This window comes from Schistocerca serialis, chromosome 11 (genome assembly GCF_023864345.2).
Source record: "Schistocerca serialis cubense isolate TAMUIC-IGC-003099 chromosome 11, iqSchSeri2.2, whole genome shotgun sequence".
In the NCBI taxonomy this organism is placed as follows: Eukaryota; Metazoa; Arthropoda; class Insecta; order Orthoptera; family Acrididae; genus Schistocerca; species Schistocerca serialis.
This window is the reverse complement of record NC_064648.1, coordinates 126,141,891-126,162,010: the sequence shown is the minus strand read 5'-3', so window position 1 is coordinate 126,162,010 and position 20,120 is coordinate 126,141,891. Positions and strand designations below refer to the sequence as shown.

At 40.6% G+C, this 20,120-nt stretch overlaps 1 protein-coding gene across 2 annotated transcripts in view; it reads right to left on the bottom strand.

The window, feature by feature from the left end:
• LOC126426916 (skin secretory protein xP2-like) overlaps nucleotides 1–20,120 on the bottom strand; it is a 242,360-nt gene that overhangs the window by 15,835 nt on the left and 206,405 nt on the right. For both annotated transcript variants that reach the window (XM_050089020.1, XM_050089021.1), the window contains 3 exons: nucleotides 12,302–12,516; nucleotides 8,921–9,196; nucleotides 4,153–4,450 (listed from right to left, as the gene is read on the bottom strand). In XM_050089020.1, coding sequence (XP_049944977.1) covers nucleotides 4,193–4,450; nucleotides 8,921–9,196; nucleotides 12,302–12,516 — 749 coding nt within the window. In that variant the 3' untranslated portion in view covers nucleotides 4,153–4,192. The remainder of the gene's footprint in view (nucleotides 1–4,152; nucleotides 4,451–8,920; nucleotides 9,197–12,301; nucleotides 12,517–20,120) is intronic.

The window sequence follows — 20,120 nt, the reverse complement described above, 5'->3', positions numbered from 1 at the left end:
TATGACAAGCCTTGCTTGTTACACTGTTCTTAGGCTTCTCACCATTTGACAACCACGTATAGTAAGTCATAGCAATCTAAGGAAATCAAAGGAGTGTGATCATATAGACAATGGCTCTTACATGCGCTCCAACACATATTAGAAAAATGTGGTTTTCTACCACATCTATCTTTCCTTCATGTGTTTTCTCTGCATTGTTATACAAAAGAGTTTCAAACTTGTGTTCTTCAGCTGCAAAATGACTTCTAGGAAGTATTAGTTTTGTGACTAAGAGGCAATAATGTATCTAGTGTATCTATGTTTTAGACAGCAGTTATGTATTTAATTACATTTCTGAGGTTGAAAATGATTCTTCTCCTGAAGCTTATGAGAAATACCAGTGATATAACTAGCAAGAAAAGCGCACAAATTTTTTCTATGGTCTGGACATATACATATTCAATGCCTATACTGTGCCCCATAAATTCACAGGTAAGAAAAAGTAAGTTCTCAGACTCCTCTGCAAACATCGCAAAAAATTTATGGCAACCACAGCAACTTCAACAAATGCATGCAAAACATGGCACATGACAAAATTTTGAAGCCTCTGGGCACATAAAATAATTACATCAATTTTTGTAACGAAATTCAGCTCTGACCCTATGCATCCTGTCTTGTCTGTGTTGAACATTGTATTTTACATTTTTGAATCACTCAATTATCAGTATATTTTGCCCCCCCCCCCCTCCACAAAAAAACTTGACTGTGAGTCCCATTTCTTCTATTAAGTGCATGTCCAATCTGTGTAGCATTCATATGGTTGTGGTGTGCGAGAGAGGGACTTCACAACTTGACAAAACTTGTCCAATTCTCCCCCTTAGGCCATGGCTAAGATGATATGTACGTAACACAAATCTCATGCAGTGTTGCAGCTAATTTGCAGCAACGGGAACACTGACACTGGCAACATAAAATAACATTTCTGAAAAACACGTATCTGTTAACACTGAATACAAATTTATCTATCAGGAAGCCATCTATAGGCATTAGTTTGCAGTGCAGAAGCCAAACTTTGATGAAAATAATTTAGACAAGAAGAGAACAGATTTGAAAATGTGGTACTATAGAAAAATGCTGAGAATCAAAACTAATGCACTTTGAGGCACAAAGAAATTTTTTTTTAAAAAGTCTTAGAGCTGAAAAAATTGACAATCTTATGGTGCTATTCTGACAATAGTCACAAAGATTACTGAATGTGTAACAGTAACTCGTTGAGGGAAATACTCCTTACTACGAGTAAAGAAGAATGAATTGCGTTGGCGGTAGAATTGATATTCTCTTCTGCGTTGTCAATCTAGTTGCTCCCCACTATCAGCATGGGTGCTTTGGGAGGACAACACTGCATGGGGAGGAACAGAATACGTTTCTGTCATGTTAATCTGATACTGGGGACATAAATGGGAAACCCTCTGAAACAGAAGCCGTGCTGCAACAATAGTCCTGTGCAGCCAAGAAGGCAGGTGGTAGGATGATAGGTGGCAGCGAGCGACAGTATACAATTTGATATTGCACCTGATAGTGCCACTATACACATCTGCCTGCCCTGTGCGTAACAAGAGTGCTTTAGCCCCAAGGCTGCGAGTCTTATACTTACCACAGCCAATATGAACCAATGAATAAATCTGACCACAAATGAAGTGAAATGAAAGGATATGTCCAAAAATTGCACGTTCATAATCAAAGATGTGTAGGATTTACTTGAGAAATCTATGGATAACGTCACTGTGTAAAACTGGTTTAGATACGTATACTGTCAAAAGTTTTCAATGCTGTCTTTATGAAGAAAGGTACTAAATAAAATCCACAGAAAGGACTGTTATAGTTTCAAATGATCGCTTGTATGCCAAATTTTTGGACACATTAAGTTCTTCAGAACAGAATAATAAACAAGAAGGGAATTACTATTGCATAGTTCTTGTCCTCCTTTAACCCAAACCTATATTTATAGGTTTCCTCTCTCTTCTCCCTTACCTGTCTCCACATAAATTTAGTAATATGCAGCACAAGTACACAGTGTACACTGTCAACATTGGAACTTCAGTTGATTTTACTGTGGGAAACTTAAATTACACTGCAATTAAAGTTGCTTTATAAACTGACAGATGATCAGCAACAAGGCATTTTTTGCTACAATATACCTCAAAATTCAAACAAAACCACAAACAAGAAAGGTTCCAAACTGGAGCTTTGTTTACTATTTAATAACCATTGTTGTCCAGACAAGTGGCTCCATAGGCATAGTAACTTGTTTAAAACAAGTCACAGTGTCTGAATGCATAATATTTATCGTGCTGTTTTATTAGCCAATTTTGACTAACTTGTTTTCAAACAAGTACCTCATCATGATTTCTTACTCAATGACCTCACACTGACGAGAGCCACTGCTTTCTAAAGTTGGAGACCTGAGTGTACACACACACACGAGGAGCCCTGATCTCTCACTTGCCAGCATGTGCCAATGATGAGCAACACTAATTCATCAGCTAAAATTAAGAATATCTTGGCCAACACACTGTGGGTGTGTCTTTTGTAAAGTGTGAGAATTGGTAGAAATTAGAAACTACATCTTTTCCCCGTGGAAGGTAAAGAAACTTACAATGCTATCTGAAAATGCTTAGAAGGCTAATGATTAAGGACACAATGCATTCAACAAGCCAGTGAGAAGACAAAAGAAGCAGCATGTGTAAATTTCAGAATTTTTCTTGTGCCAAATTGTGGTGCAGGGAACTCACACTAACAGTCCACTGTTTCAAAGATTGCTTTAAAACGAAAACCACCTGCCACTGACCATGTATTTCGTTCGAACGCCTGTGTACATTACTGGGCACTTTCCTTCCGCTTATCGACATGAATTACCCAGATAATTACAGGAGGACCTATAGTTTAATAAGACCTCCAAATCATGGTGCAACCTGGTATTTTTCCTATACAGTGAAACCTCTTTATAACGTCCCTCCATATAATGTTTTCCTCTATGTTACATGTAAACAATGTTAAATTTTCCTCTTTACTGCGTTTACTCTATATCACAATTTCCTCCATGTAATGCTCATATTTTTGGAACCCTGGTCAATTATTTACCTCTTTATAATGTTTAAGTGACTGGATGTAGATGCATCATTTTCCATTCTGTGGATTTTCAGTTGCACCGGCTCGTAAAGCCCGCACTCAGCGCATTTCATATGTCAGCGGCAGAACCTGGTCACGTGACATGTGACGCACATTCTGCTTGCGATCTTTTTGGCGCTATTTACTTTCACCCATCCACCTACCAGGCCCCATGTTTGAATTACAAAAAACTAATCATTTGATACATTGATCATTTGCAATGAATATCAATTACAGTGTTGTGAAAATTTAAAATGTCATCTATGGCACCATTTGTCAAAGCTGATTAGTGGTATCCCAATCTTCAGTAATGCCCTATAATTATTATTTGGAAGCCTTCGTCTTTATAGTGTTTTCCTCTATACAGTGTTCAGAATTTGTGCTCTCTTGAAAAATGTTATATAGAGGTTTCACCGTATACAAAACACAACCAGAAGAGAAAGAAATAAATGACATAGAATTGCAGGGAAGGAACCAGATACCAATGGATTTGTAGCGTGACACTTTACCACTGACATATTATGCTTCGAAGTATACCAAACTGAAAGTTATTTTTAAGCAGAAAGGTCTATTGTTACAAATTCCTCGAAATGTTATTTTTGCACAAACTATTCCCACACCATAGGAACTGAAATAAAACATCACATTCCTTTAACAGCCATATGTGCAAACGACTGCCAGTATGCTAGGCACAAGGACAGAAACGATCAGCTCAAAGGATTAAAATATATTCTGAAAGGTGAAAATATACAAAAGTCATACCACTGCCAGTAATGTGTTCAGGTTTTCCGATTATTTTAATGAAAATCTTCAGTGCTGTACAAAGTGCAAATAGTGAAAAAACGTGACAGAGACAAAAATATAATTGAAGAAAATGACACTACAAAATAATCTGAGAAAGGTGACACTTAGCTACAAAACACTGCCATTCGGCCCCCCTCGACACGACAGTGGCGTCAAACATTTTCTGGCGCTGACGTCGCCACCGTACAACACTTTACTCACTTTATAAAATTTTCATCAGGTACGACAGGAGTCGCATTGACTACTCGATGGTGACTACTGTGGTCTGTTGCTGCTGTTGCTGTTGCTGGTCCTTGCCGGCTGCGGCCGCCTCTGGAGTCCCGTTGCTGTTGTTCTCGACAGGTGCGCTCGCGGCATCTGCGGCCTCCGCAGCAGCTTTCGCTACCGTAGGTTCGGCCGGTGCAGCGTCGCTCTCCTTCTCATCTGTCACGTCACTGCTCGCAGGTATTTGGCTCGGAGGTTCGCTGTTTGTCACCGACGGTGCCGGTGCTGTTGTCTCCTGCAAAGTCCACACTTGAGAATTACAACACTTAACAGTACCTCAAGAACAGGAATGTTTATCAAGTGAGCATTCGGATGCACAGAACATAAATTTTGTCGTCAACATACCGTCTCCAAGTCACGTGACTGTGGTAATGTTTACCCCTAAGCTTTCGTAAGTCTTTACATTTCTAATATAGATACATATACCGTTCGACAGTACGTGGATCTTGTGTATTTGCCGATCAAAGGCTTCCGTGTCTAGGACAAATGTTTCCTAAAGTTCTGAACAGATAAATATCGAAATTACTTCCTAAAATGAAAGTATACCGGGTAGAGGAGATTGAATTTCGAGCAATGACATGTAGAAAATCACCGATTTATACTTCAATTGAAATAATTTTATGACTGTAGTTTTCGGTAGTCAAGTGGTGGTAGGAGTCAGCCACCAGCCAATCATATAACTTCCTGGAGCACCACTAGCTTGCTGTGTTGCCAGTCTCGTAGGTGCATGCAGCCCCTTGTGAAATATGGCTGGCTCCACACCAGCAACGCTGTGCCCCCCCCCCCCCCAGTCACTACAATCAGTCAACAAAGTTATTTTATTTGAAGTATGTGACACACTGTAATACTTCTATGGACAAAATTGTTCAGTGTTTCCTTTCCAGCACTATATGTCTCATTTTCATTCATTGTATGGGAACTAAATTACTAACCATACGTATCCATTCTCTGTGACATAGGTACTAAAGTCGAGCCAGAGTAAGATGATCACCGACAGCTAGCAGTGCTGTTGCCAGCTTTTAAATGCAAAGTGTAAATGGCTGGAGGTGAAAACAACAGCTGTCTATAGAGCTCTATGAGTTGCTGGGACTTAACGTCTGAGGTCATCAGTCCCCTAGAACTTAGAACTACTTAAACCTAACTAACTTAAGGACATCACACACACCCATGCCCGAGGTAGGATTCGAACCTGTGACTGTAGCGGCCGTGCGGTTCCAGACTGAAGCGCCTAGAACCACTCGGCCACACCGGATGGCTACCCCACTGCAGCTGTCAGGGACATTATGCTGACTTGACTACAGTTTCCTATTTAAAACTGGCACAATGGTTTGGTGATAACTCATTTATCTATATAAATCTTATGTTCAGATGAAAATTACTCAAAATGTGTATCCATTCATGGAATAGACTGACAGCAGACTCCCACACTACCAAATTTATCAGCACTTTACACGTAAGTATATGGTCATACAGTCATTTAAATGTCAAAACTTATTGTTATACAGCATCTCAATATTTTAATCAAAACAATGTACCCCTTTGTGGTCTTATAACTAGACAATTTCAGTTTGAATTTGGTAACATGTCCAGTGACCTGCACTCCATAGACATCCTGCTCTACACAATGCCCACATGAAAATATTTAGATAAACATAGTTAATGTACTGCACTTTCATCGGTCAATTTAATCCCCAAAGAGAGAATGGATGGTCAGTACTTCTTTTCACAAGGCACATTCTGAATACTGTGTAACACTTTGTTGTTATACTACACTTCAAAGATTGGTTTGATGCACCTCTCCACAACAAAAGATCTTGTGCAAGTCTTCTTGTATTTGCTTAATTACTACACTCTACAACCATTCGATCCCAGACTTGGTCTCCATCTGCAATTTTAACCCCTCCCCCCTTTTCTTCCACTCACTGCCAAATAAACGATTCCATGAAGCCTTAGGAAATGCGCTATCAACATTATTTACTTCTAAAAACAAAGATGACATTTAAAGATGTCTGCTTGTGTGTGTGTGTGTGTGCGCGCGCGCGTGCGAGTGTATACCCGTCCTTTTTTCCCCCTAAGGTAAGTCTTTCCGCTCCCGGGATTGGAATGACTCCTTACACTCTCACTTAAAACCCACATCCTTTCGTCTTTTCCCTCTCCTTCCCTCTTTCCTGATGAGGCAACAGTTTGTTGCGAAAGCTTGAATTTTGTGTGTGTGTTTGTGTTTGTTTGTGTGTCTACCGACCTGCCAGCGCTTTCGTTCGGTAAGTCACATCATCTTTGTTTTTCGATATATTTTTCCCACGTGAAATGTTTCCCTCTATTATATTATTTACTTCTAATCTATACAAAGTATAGCTGGAAAGCTAAGATTACCATTTTCTTGCATGAATTCTCCAACAAACACTATGAAATTCTGATAGTGTCCACAATAAAATACAGATAGTGAAAGACTGTTTTCAATTTGCACAAAAACTAAACCACAATTACAAGAGTCAAAAGGAATTAAAGGTAGGCAGAAACTGAGAATTGAATTAGCCAAGGTTTGCAGCCTATACCCAAAGTTACTCAATGTGTACACCGCACAAGCAAAAATCCAAGGAGAAATTTGGAAACTGAATTACAAGTTCAAGAAGAAGAACCAGAAACTTTGAGGTTACTAATGACATTGTAATTTTGTTGGAGACTACCTCAAAAGAGGTTTTTAAGGTTAATATTACAAGGGCTATGGGGTGGTATCAAAACAGGTGGTGCTCAGGAAATCACAAATGGGAATGAGACACCAAAATTGGTAGCAAAGTTCCATTATTTGAGCGGCCGAATGACTTACAATGGCAGAAACAAAGAAGATATAAAATCCAGACTGTCAGTTGCAGAGAAAGATTTCTGAAAGAGAGAAATATGTTAATGTTTAATATATATTTGAATGTTAGAACTCTCTTCTGAAAGTATTTTTCCTTGAGTATAGCCCTTATACAGAAACAAAATATGCACAATAAACCCTATGAACAGAAACAGAATACAAGGTGATGAAAAAAGAAAGATTTCAATTGTTTACTACAAATTATAAAAGACAAACACATTGCACATGTCACTGGATAGTGGAAAGTTCAAAGTTTTGAGGCAGCTGCGCAGTTTGTTTGCAGCAACAGGGCGATTACATCACAAGAGAAATAATTGTGTGTTGCAATTTGTGAACATCATCTTGTTAATTGCTTTTGGCTTCATGGGACACCATATCTCACAACTTATGATGTTTTTCTGTGGGAGTACATAACTGACCAAGTCTTCGTCCCACCTTTGGCAGCTACTCTTCAAGACCTGAGAAATCGAACTGTCGAAGCTGTTGATTCAATAAACAGGGATCTGTTGACTCGTGTGGAACAAAATGGGCACCCACTTCAACATTTCTCAAGCTTGAGTTTAGTGCATGCAAAAGTGTGTGTGTGCGCGCGCGCGCGATGATGGAAGCGTGTGAACTACAAATTGTAGAGGGAGACCAAGGCCTGAATAGAGTAAGCAGGTTCAGATGTTTGTAAGTAGCAGTAGTTATGTAGAGATGAACAAAGTTGCATAAGAAAGTCTAGCCTGGACAGCTGCATTAAATTGAATCTTTGGCCTGAGCACCACAACAGTTCATACACAGCTTATTACGTTATCTAATACATAATAGCGAAAATTATATAAAGCAAGTATAAATGAACTCTTGTAAAATTATTATGAAGATGAACATTCAGCACACGAGTCTGAAAAAGACTTCATTCTTAATTCTTCAATTTGTGGTGTTATATAGGCACTGACACATAAATTTATACATAGTTCAAGAGGCTTCTTTTCACAAAAACAGAGGGCACATCCTTGTCCAAACCAAGAGCTCCCTTTGCCATTAGCAAACATTAAGCACTACTGATACATGCTCTACTGATACCTGCACTCAATTTACCACTCCCTGGTGGGTCGTCCTTGTAGAGGAAAATACAGACAAGGGGCAGCGGCCAATCCAGAAACATTCCAACCTTCATTACTCAAGAGTGTCTGGAAGGACCTACACCAAAGCTCAATATAAATTAAAAATTCAGCTTATGCAACTTTTTTTCCAGTTTGTGAGGCATTCAATCACTTTTTTTATATATTTTTATGAAGATAGCCTTCCCAACTGGACTTGTAGAACACACACATAGAACTCTATGAAATCCAGGGAATTTCTTCACTGTCCCAAACTGCATGCCTTCTTTGCATGGAAGAAAACTTTTGAAAAATACACTGTATGGGTGAACGTTTACTGCCACACAATTTCGTTAAAAATTTTTGCACCAGCTATATATCTGCAAACATGGGGGCCTAGATTCAATGGGATAGGGAATGAAGGAATAAGTGGAATAGAATGGAAGACAGTGAAAAAACTAAACAATAAAAAAGATAATGGCAGTGTAAGCAAATTAGGTGGGCAACTTTCTCTGCTTATAGCACTTCTTTTCGTAAAGTGGCAATACACACACATTCTCAGCTCATCGTTATTCTTCGAGCCACACAGACATACTGAATAGTGTACACGAGCAACACTATCCCATTAACAACTGAAGGCATGGTGCATTCTACCGAACTTCAATGACAATGCATTTACCTCCATTACAAATATGGCCATATGTAGATATAAAACTAGCAGTTTGACAATAAGAGAAGGAATTTATTTTTGGCGATAACTGACCTCCTTGGCAGGTGAAGGGGCAGCAGCATCCTTGGGCTCAGCAGATGTGACAGCGTCCTTGCCCGAATCGTTTTCCACCGGTGGAGCAGCCGGTGCTGCCAGTGGCGCAGCTGCCGGCTTGTCCTCTGCGTTGTCTTTCTCCTCTCCTTCGGTAGGTTTCTCTTCTGCAGTGGCTTCAGCAGAACTCGGGGTCTCCGCAGTAGGTTTCGTCTGTTCCCCTCTCTTCTCACTGTCTGCTTCCGCCGTTGTATCCGATTCTTCCTTCGGAGTGTCCACCTAAGTTAGAAAACATACATTAATATGCAAAATAGGGGCAGGGAAGATGTTTAGTTAGCGCAGCATCTCTTGCAGGAGAACAGAGAGCATAGAAAGTATAAGATTGTGTAGCAGCTGAAAGTTGCAAAAATCTTTATTTTTACACATTTTGCTCATCTGTGGGAAGTTTAATATGTTACAACAATAAATAAAATCAAAGACTCAACTTACAACAGAGAAACTCACTTTTAGTAGCCAGTGGTAACGCATTAAATGTTTCTGGAGGTGTACAGCCCTGATGTAAAGACATTAAATGGAGTAAGCCAGCTGTGTTATACAGGGTGTACATAAACTCCGGGAACACTTTCAATTATTTATTGCACAAGAACCAAACATTGTACAGATATACATATGTCATTTTGAAGAGAAACCCTTAAGTTTTTTTTTCATGTATACTTTCACAGCATAGTTAGGTAATTTGCCGGTAGTCAACACTAGTCGCAAACATGGCGAGTTCAGGTGCGGAGCGAGCATTCTGTGTATCTGAGTTCGACAAAAACAAGCGTGCTACAGCTGTTCAACAGATGTTTAGAGCCAAGTATGGTGAGAAGCCACCAACAAGGAAGGCCATTTACCACTGGCACAACAAATTTGTTATGACGGATTGAAAGTGTTCACGGACTTTATGGACAACCTGTAGTTATTGTAAACTCTATAGTCAGTTACATTCAGAAGTTAAAAACCAGCAGGAAGTATCATTTCTTTTTGCACTGATAGACACTTTGGTGGGAAAGTACATCATTAAGCCAAATGCATAAAGAGTGAAACATGCAAATTCGAAAATGTGTTGAAGCCCAAAAAAGTGTCAGTTATATCCTAAGGTTTCATGATACTTTTGTTTCTTGCCTTGCATTATGTTTAATGAGGTGCTTTCCCACCAAAGTGTATACTGATAGTGCTCTGGCTCCCCAACAAGAAATGTTACTTCTTGTTGGTTTATCTTTGAATGTACCTGACAGAGTTTAAGATAACTGTAACACTTCATGTCTGACAGCGGCGATGCACACAGCCATAAACATTTAATATGAGGCCTTTGGTTACCAAAAAGGAGTTAGTGTTGAGTATGTGGTTTTATTTCATTTGATGCTATTGTAACACATATGGATTTACCGTAGTAATCAAGATGCTTCCGGCTGAGAAGAAACACATGTAAAAATAAAGGAAAATCGCTTTTGTCTTTCAGCTGCTTCACTATCTAATAGCAGTGAGATTATCTGACAAGATTTGGATGCATCTATGACCATTTGGAATAATAGTAATGATTAATAATTATAATAGCAATAATACTACCACCACTGGTGACAGTGGCAGTAGAGGATACAAAATGTATGTATGGGTGCAGAAGAGTGAGGTATTATGTCATGAGAGAGTTCTGAGAGAGAAATTCAGATACACACATCCAAGGATCGGCACTGTTGAGAGTAGTGCTATCTTCACTCAATTATCACAGCACTTATGCACTCTGCAGTGACATAAAATTGTTTTGAAGTCTATTTCCTACAAAAATAACCTAAAATTATAACTTCAGAGAAAGTATTGATCTCAATGTCACTAAGCACATCCAAATTTGTTTTAATTTTGGTTGTACCCACAGTTATCCTTTGGTCTTGAAACAGGCAAATTTTAGCACCAGAAGTTTTCTGCTTGAGAAATGGCAGGTAGAGTGCCGTAAATAGTAGTACAGCTCCCACGGGAACAAGGGTTTCTGCTGTGTCATACAGGAGGTTATGAATGACTGCAAAGAATGCGGTACTTGAACATGGGCACATTTCAATTTGAATTTCCCACCACATCATAGTTCCGGCGGAGGCTCTCGAAAGCCCTAGGCATCCGTCAGTCAGAACCTCAAAATGGCCGAGTTGAAACAGACAAGGTAAAACCAAAGAGCTGCAATTGTGCAAAGTCTTTGTGCTGGCCATTCCCCCATTGAAATAGTTAAGATTCTTCGAGTACTAAAGATGCAACTGTTTACGGTACGTGGCCAAGTATAATGCTTCGGAGAAGTTTGGGGAGGGTTCCGCTAACTGGTGAGGAAACTTTAGTCGAGGAAACTCGTGTCATACCGTAGCAGTCACCGAAAAGGCTCTGGCGCTGATTCCGGAGGATCCGTGGCAATTGAGAGGAAATCGTAATCAGTACTGAATGTCAGCTAGCAAACAATGCTTGGCAGAGGAGGGGCTGATAAGAGCCATTTAGTCCAAAACTGGCTCTCAGATAATGTTGACATGTTCTGGTCAAAGGAGTTCTGGCCTCCGAATAGTTTGAATTTGAACCCCCTTGACTACTATCTTTGGAGCATAGTCTAAAGAGTTACCAATAAGATGAGGCATGCTAATGTCACATCTCTGCGCACTGCTATCTAAGCAGCATTCACGAATATGGACAGTGCTGTTGTAATGTGAGCGATCACTTCAGTACAAGAATGGATGCACTCATTGTGGCTCAATGGGATGTTATGTTACTCTTGAAAGATACTACTACTAATATGTAAAAGGATTTTCATTTGTATTTTGTTTTAATAAATTTAATTAAAAAAAGTCATTTGTCCAGATTTAAGCGTCGCATAGTGTATATGTAAAGTTCAGATGATAAAGCAGAGAGAGAATAAACACGGCTCATTATTTTTAGGTGTTTTTAATGGTAAATAACAAATGGCATCGTGTGACCTGCTACATGATTACCTAACAGAAGCAAACGTGCTTACGGCCTCTGGGATATGGTCAAGCATTGTGGGTCATACTTAACTGTACTGGTGTTATAATTTCTGCTTAGACAAAATAGGCTGCATTTGCCCGTGCATGAAAGACCTCCATCTGAACTCATCATTTTTATGTGATTTGTAAATGAAAATAGACACACACAATGCCTGCATATAAACATGATACAAATTTTGATGTTAATATAATGTTTGTGCGATTGTACACTATTGATGAGATCAGTGCCAGAATAGATAGCCACACCTGAAGAAAGATATAGGGACAGGTGTGGGTTTACAGACAGAAGTGGAAGACAGCATACAGAAAAAAATTGACCATGTTTCTTGTTTAACAATAACTACAGACTTACATCCATTTTCTCAGATTTGTCCTCTTGCGCTGTAGCAGAGGTTTCTGCCGGAGCCGCATCCTTGCCAGAGTCGGCCCTGTCTTCGGCACTGCCTGCGTCACCCTCCTCCTTCTGCTCCGCCACCTTCTTCTCTGGTGGCGCCCCCGCATCTTCGTCAGCTCCACCAGCAGCCTCTTTCTCGTCAGCATCTCTCTTGGGACGACCACGCTTCGAGCCTGAAAATTAAGGACGATATCTTGAAATGAGCAAAATAGCGAACAGTTAATGAGTAATTACACATTCATCAAAACAATCTAAACCACCAGCAGAACAGCAGTAGCACTATTCAGCCTTAAAATACACTGTGCACTAAACTGCTTTGCAGAAGATTATATATGATTATTATTGTCATCAGTGGAAGACTAGTTTTATGCAACTCCCCATACTAAGCATATACTATGACATGCTCTTAATCAGATGACATCTGTACGCCACAAAAGATGCTCCTCAAATTAGGTGGACAACCTTTTGTTCACTTTGAGGTTTCTTCATATTAGTATCCTTGCTACTGATGTATAGCACTTTCAAACTTTTTCTATCTGAATACAAAATCTTATTTGCAGTGTCAATCACATCTGTAATGTTTCCCAAGGCTAGGCTAGATTGAAAGGCAATAGTTCTGTTGTAAAAAGATGAAATAAACGAATGTGAATTCATTGATGGTCCGCAGCAGTGAAAAACATGATCATAAGCAAAGCTGTCTGCAGGCCCATCCTTAAAGATTGGCAAATATCTCTCAGGTTTTCTCAGTGTGATTGATTAATGGTGTGCTTCTCGGTGTTAATCTGAGTTGTTTCCATTTTACACAAAATATTTCAACATTTGTTCTTAAAATGAAAACAATTCAACCGAACACTAGGAAGAGCAATGTAAACTAGGCATACCTCCACTAGTAAGATGATGATACACTGGACACGATCTGAATATGTGTTGGATTTATTACTGACAATATCTTAGGCACAAGATAGCTTCCAGCGAAGTCAGTGCCGATATGTTACAACCATAATCACAACAAGATATGAATTCAGACATCCAGTGTTTTTCAGGACCAATTTCATACTGCACAGGACTTTTGACTCGGTTGGTGATTGGGGATGAAACCTAGTTCCACATTTATGATCCCACACCCAAAGAATGATCAGGGAAATGACACCATAGTGGATCAGTGCAACAATGGACGTCCTGCAGCCAGAAATCTACCAAACCAGTCACAATGTTTGGTTTTCTGGGACAAAGACAATATACTGTTTTAGAAGTATCACTGTCAGAGCTGTAGTATAACCAAAGAGTATTACCCCAGCCTCCTCAACCAGCTGAAGGGGAAAATTAAAACAAAATGCAAAAACATGTTGTCTGTGTACTACGAGGGCTGTCCAGAAAGTAAATTACGATCGGTCGCGAAATGTAAACCACTGGGAAAATCCAGTAAAGCTTTGCACAGATGTGTTGGGCAGTGTCTCTAGTGTGCCCGTCGATCGTGTCGCGTCGCTCTTTTCTATTTTGAGTGAACAGTGAGCATGTGAAGATGCGTAGGGAATAGCGTCTCCCGCCAAGTATGAGGGCCCGGTTAGAGATTTCGCCCCTCTCATGCAGCCCACATAACACAACTGTCGAGCAGTTCCTTCTTCATGCCAATTCTCGGCCGCACACTGCAGGGGCAATGAAGACACTCCTGCAGCGTTTCCGATGAGAAGTGTTTGGTCACCCATAATACAGTCTGTAATTGGCTCCCCGAGTCTCATCTCTGCTCACAAGAACCGGTGGCTATGAAGACAAAATTTTCCACACACAACAAGCTGCAGACCAGTGCAAATAACTGGCTGAAAGCACAGGCGGCTGCTTTCTATGACGAGGATATTGGAAAGTTGATACAACACTACGATAAAACTGGAAGCTGGAGCGGCGACTACGTAGAGAAGTAGGTGGAAGGTGTACCTAACTGTTGCAAATAGAACGTTTCTGGTTTTCACTGTGGTTTCCATTTCCCGACCGATCGTAACTTACTTTCTGGACAGGCCTCGTATCATGAGCAGTCAGGAGAAAATATGACGATAGATCAGCTGATTTGTGTAGCCAATGATAACGTTTCAACATAGAATGTGCAAATGATACACCGATATTAGTAAGATTACAACCACTGTTCACTGTGAGACAGTAAGCTGTCTGTTGGCATTGCATGCACATGACGCAATAACAGAATCGTGTAAGCAGAGCCAAGACAAATAAGCGATCTCTAAAGTGACAATATAGGCCACAAAATGTGGTTATCCATTGACAAAATCAAACCTGATAAATGACAGATTGTTATGAGCCTAAGCCTGCACACAAGCATCTCAGAAGCAGCGAAGCTGGTTCAGTTATTTGTGTGCTACTGTTGAGAGAATCTATGGGAAGTGCTAAACAGGTGGTGAAAACTGTTGTTCGACATCCACTTCATAGAATGTGGAGATCAGAGGCTCACCCACTCTGTTAAGGAGGGCTGATGACAATCTGTGGCAGGTCTGCTACAATGGTGCTGCAGGCACAAGAGCTTTGGAGCAGACAACTGCTACGTGTTTCCACATTTACCTAATGATGTTGAGATTGGACTGTGCATCAATGGGAACGTTTCACCCGGTCACTTCTTCTTACATCACACTGATGGTGAAGCTAGATGTACAGTCATCCAAATAAAACAGTTGCTCGAAACAAGCACCATGCTGCAAATGGAAGACAGTGTGGGCCATACTGTATTTACTCAAATCTAAGCCGCACTCGAATCTGAGCCGCACCTGAAAAATGAGACTCTAAATTCAAGGGGGGAGAAAAGTTTTACGCCGCACCTCCAAATCGAAACAAAGTTGGTCCATTGTAATATGATACACAATCTAGGTCAAATGAATGACGATACAGCTACAGTAGTTTGGTTCGAGTCGTAAGCTTAGCAGTTAAGCTTTACCAGGTAGCAATTATTATGCGTCAGGCACTCCGTATATACTCATACGGGTACCCTTCCTTTTTCACGTGCTTCGTCTGGTTTGAATTGATTGCTTATTTTTCTTTGATCTGATAAGTGCCGTTCCTTTGTTATAGGTGTTTACGCCACTCTAAGCTGAAAATGCATTATTGTACTGTGTCATGCATTGTTTGTCGCATTTTGATAATGAGTGTTTACAACCTGTCGTCGCTTGCGGCATGTCTTGCTTTTGTGCGTGCTACTGCCGCTTCCAATTTAAAACATTAAAGAGAGAGAGAGAGAGAGAGAGAGAGAGAGAGAGAGAGAGAGAGAAGGAATCATCTCATTAGCGAAACAATGGCAAGAGACTGCTATTTGTTGTTACTTACACTGCTGCTTTCTTTGATAATAATCAACAAGAACCAAATAATAGACTGCGTGTGATAGAAGATGTTGTGAAGGAGAGTTTACCGAAAATTTTTCTTCGTTTGAAAATCTTTGCAGGCGCCTCTTTAGTACATTTACATCTTGGACAGAAATTAGAGTCATCTTAGATTTAAAAATCTAGTCAGTTGCCGTGCTTCATTTCTGACTGTATCACTATTCGGCATAAGAATAATACGAATATAAACATGGCATTATACGTATATTCTTCCGCGTTTGCTGTTGACCCACTCTAGCTTCGTGGTTTATTAGGCAGACAGGATTTAACTGAGATACCAGCAAACACGAAAGAATACATGGCAAAATGTTTATATTCGTATGGTGAAGAGAATACTGCATGTGATTCACAATTCATAAAAGTTCCTATTAGCAACCATCTCTTGCCACAAGTAGGAAAAAATTCAGAACTTTGAGTGGACCATATTGACAAACATCCCAAACAGTCTTGCCAGTCGGATTTTCGTAGTACATTGAAAGGCTGCTACATTCGAAGGTCAGCAATACGGAATTTGTATTTACTTCGTTGGATAATGTATGAAAATGCAGTGGTCGAAACTCGGGGCGGAGAAAAAAATATCTTCTTCCACCTTAATTTATTTACTGACGCAGAGGTTTTGGCACCAGTATTTATCTTTGTGCCTGCAAAGCATACCTCTGTAGCGCTACATATATTCGACGGCAGAAGTTAATTGTGGCGGCACCTACCAACATTTTACAGAACTTCCGCTTACTTTGCACTCGATTCTAAGCTGCAGGCAGTGTTTTGGATTACAAAAACCGGAAAAAAAGTGCGGCTTAGATTCGAGTAAATACGGTATTATGCTACAAGCAGTATTCATGTGGGCTTCTTTGGGACCTGTGACAGTAACTGAAGGCACCAGGATAGCTGTGGACTACTTGAACATTACTTCAGAACAAGCGCATCCCTAAATGCTCAATGTTTTTCCTAACTGTGACAAAATCTTCCAGCAGGACGACTGTCCACATGACTAGGCTAGAACACCATATAGAAACGGAGGTCCAAAACTAAAAATTAAATGGCCTTCACCATATTGCTCTGGCGGATAAGTAAAACGCGGTCGACAGCTTGAGCATCATTTGCTAAAATGGCTGTAAAAAATGTGCACTCTGTCAGGAAGTGGCGCACAGTTAAAACTTGGGCACAATGTGTACAAAGTGGTGGGGTAGCGCCACTTATCAAATTATGTCTAAAAAGGCAGTGCCCAATACGCAACCTAGTCAAAATGACCTCATCTCGGCGAGTGGGCAGAGAGGAGCTCGTCCAAGCCGCTGGGAGAGGCTTAGTAAGCCGGAGCTCATTCCCGTGACAGGAGGAGCATTGGCAATGCCAAAGGGACGCCACCTCTTGACAGACAGCAACACAGAGATCATCGGAGGGAATATAGGAACTCGTGGGATGGGGTACGAGGACTGCAGCCTTGTCAGTGCCCAGTTTTCCTGGACCCGTTGCACTAAGGGATGAGCAGTGGACAGTGCACATAGACTTTGAAGGGCACTGAGTGAGTCTCGGCAGAGGATACAATTGGAAAGTGTCACCGTATGTACTCTGTGGCCTGATACAGGACAAATAGCTTGGCTGTAAATACTGAACAGTGTGCCAGGAGCCGATATCGAAAGACATGGGCGCCAATGACGAAGGCACACCTGACCCAACAGCCAGTCCGAGAGCCATCAGTGTGCACAAAGGTACTATCGAGAAGTTCCATGCAAAGGTCGTGAAACTGAAGGCATTAGAGTGAGGATGGAGTAGTGTCCTTAGAAAGTGAATGAAGGCCAAGGTGAACATGGGCCACTTCACAAAGCCAAGGTAGTGAAGGGTTCACACCCACCAGGAAAGCTGCAGATTGTGTGAAGTTAAGCCACCAAAGCAAGTGCCGAAAATGGACTCCACAAGGTAACAGAGAAGAGCAATACGTCCCACATATAAGTAATAATCAAAGGAAGCATAGGGGCAAACGAGAGGGAGAGAGAGAAAACAGACAGAAGTATAGACACACAAAGGAATTACATCTCGCCAATTCCCGTAAGATTTTGAGCTTTGTGTGCACATCAGCACTTAAGGGATCACTGGCCGTCATTGCCATAATTATATTATGTGGTGTGTTATCTTTTGGACATGTGTACATTGACAGTTTGGGTCGGACAGGTGGAGTGCTGGATAGTCCATGCGATTGTGGTGACCACTGTGTCCAGATGGCGTAGTCAGCGCATCTGTCTAGTATGCAGGCACAAATTTTCTACTTTCCTCGCTGACTTAATGCAATGCCCACTTGCAGCTAATGTCTTTAATTTCTTTCTATCTTAATTCGTAGTGGCTCAAGACGTAGATACTATGTACAAACCTGCCCACATTAAAGATCAATCTGCACTCGATGGAGCAGTCACACAAGTCGTCAACAGAATGGAGCATTAAGATTGAGGTGTGTCAGGAAGAAAGTTTTGCTAATGATGTTGGCGGGTGAACAGTGTCTGTCTCCAACATCTGAAGATAACCTAATTTTTACCCTGCTCACTCATGTTGTAGTAACAGAATTTGTGCATTTGTGTCTTCCTGGTCTTATTTTATTACCTTGCATCATTTTTGTGACACACTGGAAGTGTTCCATTACAACTTCAATATTTTTTTATATTGAGTGATCTTGCATGAAACGATAATGTATCAAAGGAAAAAATGGCATATGTATTATAAAAACTACAGAGCAGACACACTGTCTGCAAATAAGACCATAATTTGATGAAGCAATTTCCATTTAATTACCTTTCCTTCATGTGAAACGTCAGCCCTATTGAATTAGAAAAATACAGTTGTCATCTGCTATGTAGGGAAAACATACCACAATGGATAAGGTATAAAGGTTTCATGTATTCCCTTACAAATATTTTTTAACATGACTGTATGCATATATTTTCACTAGCAAATAATTCCCTCCCCCCTTCTGGACAGTTTACCACACAGAACTGAAAAAGAACATCAATTATGAAATTTGCTTTGGCAGTTAACATTTTACCATCAATAATTCCCTAATTCTAGTACAACATGTTATCTTTTGGAATCAAAGATGGTATCAGATAGCCTCACTTTCACTGTCTTGTATTTGGAAACATATTGACATTTGTGTTGTCCAGTTAGTATGAACACTTTACCATTTCGCAGTAATATGGTCTGACATTCCGTTCCATTGATGTGTAGTATGAATCTGCCTTAATGGAGTGAAATGGTCAGCAGATGCATGGATAGTGGTGGGTTCGGGACAGGGGCTACTGATAATGACGACTGCGGGATCAAAGAACAAGTTGTAACGGCAATTCCCATCTACATAATTATGAAAGGTCTCTCAAGGAGGATCCAGACACACATATTGCACAATAGTTATCAAAGCTGACCATGTTGCGCTCGGAATTGTGTGCCATTGCTGCTCTCAGGCACAACATGGCAGTGTCCAGTCATTTGGGCAGAGAGCTTACTGGTGTTAACTTCCACATAAGACAAGAGTTACAGAAGTTACAAAAGAGCCAGTATATGACAGAACTGCTCTCGAAGGTAGCTCTGTCTCTGATAAGGTACCGTACAGCACAGACAGGACTGGAATAGAATGTGCTTGGTTGGCTGCATAGACGGGTCTTAAATCTACATGTATCATATCCACAGAGATACAACCCACATGGCGGGGTGTCTGAGGAGAGGGTACTTGGTCGAAGCAGGATATTTCATATACATCAGATGTCAATACACTACCACTTTGGGAGATATAGAAAAGATATTTTAGGCCACAATGAAAGGTAGCAAAATCACTGGTAGAGTAAGTGGTTACATGTTCCAGTCCAGTCTAGCAGATTAGTGGAAGTGGTTATGGAATTAATGACATGGGAATGGGACAGGTGATTCGTTTGTGGACTAAGTTTGAAGACTAGTGCCCATTAGTTCAGGCCTCCGTAAGCCCTTGAGCATGACGGGCGAGTGATTTCTCATCACTGCAGATTCAATTTCATTTGTGTACTTGTTGATCGCTCGATGCAACTACGTGGAGAATGATTATTTTTACTCTTTCCATTATTTGACTATTAAAAATGTTTATCTATCTCGTGACACCCTGCATCCAACGGCATGTATACACTGTGAAATGACTTTTGTCTAAGAAGACATTGTCCCTACAGCAGTATGACACACCACTCAAAAATCAAAGAAGTGAAATGGGGAGGTGTGTGTGTGTGTGTGAGAGAGAGAGAGAGAGAGAGAGAGAGAGAGAGAGAGAGAGAGAGAGAGAGAGAGAGACTTTGGCCCATCACAGATTATTAACATGAAGCTTTTCCTAACAGAATTCCTTGCAGTCATCAACACACGAAGTAGCACATCCTACTCTCCTTAGAAGCAACTGTTTT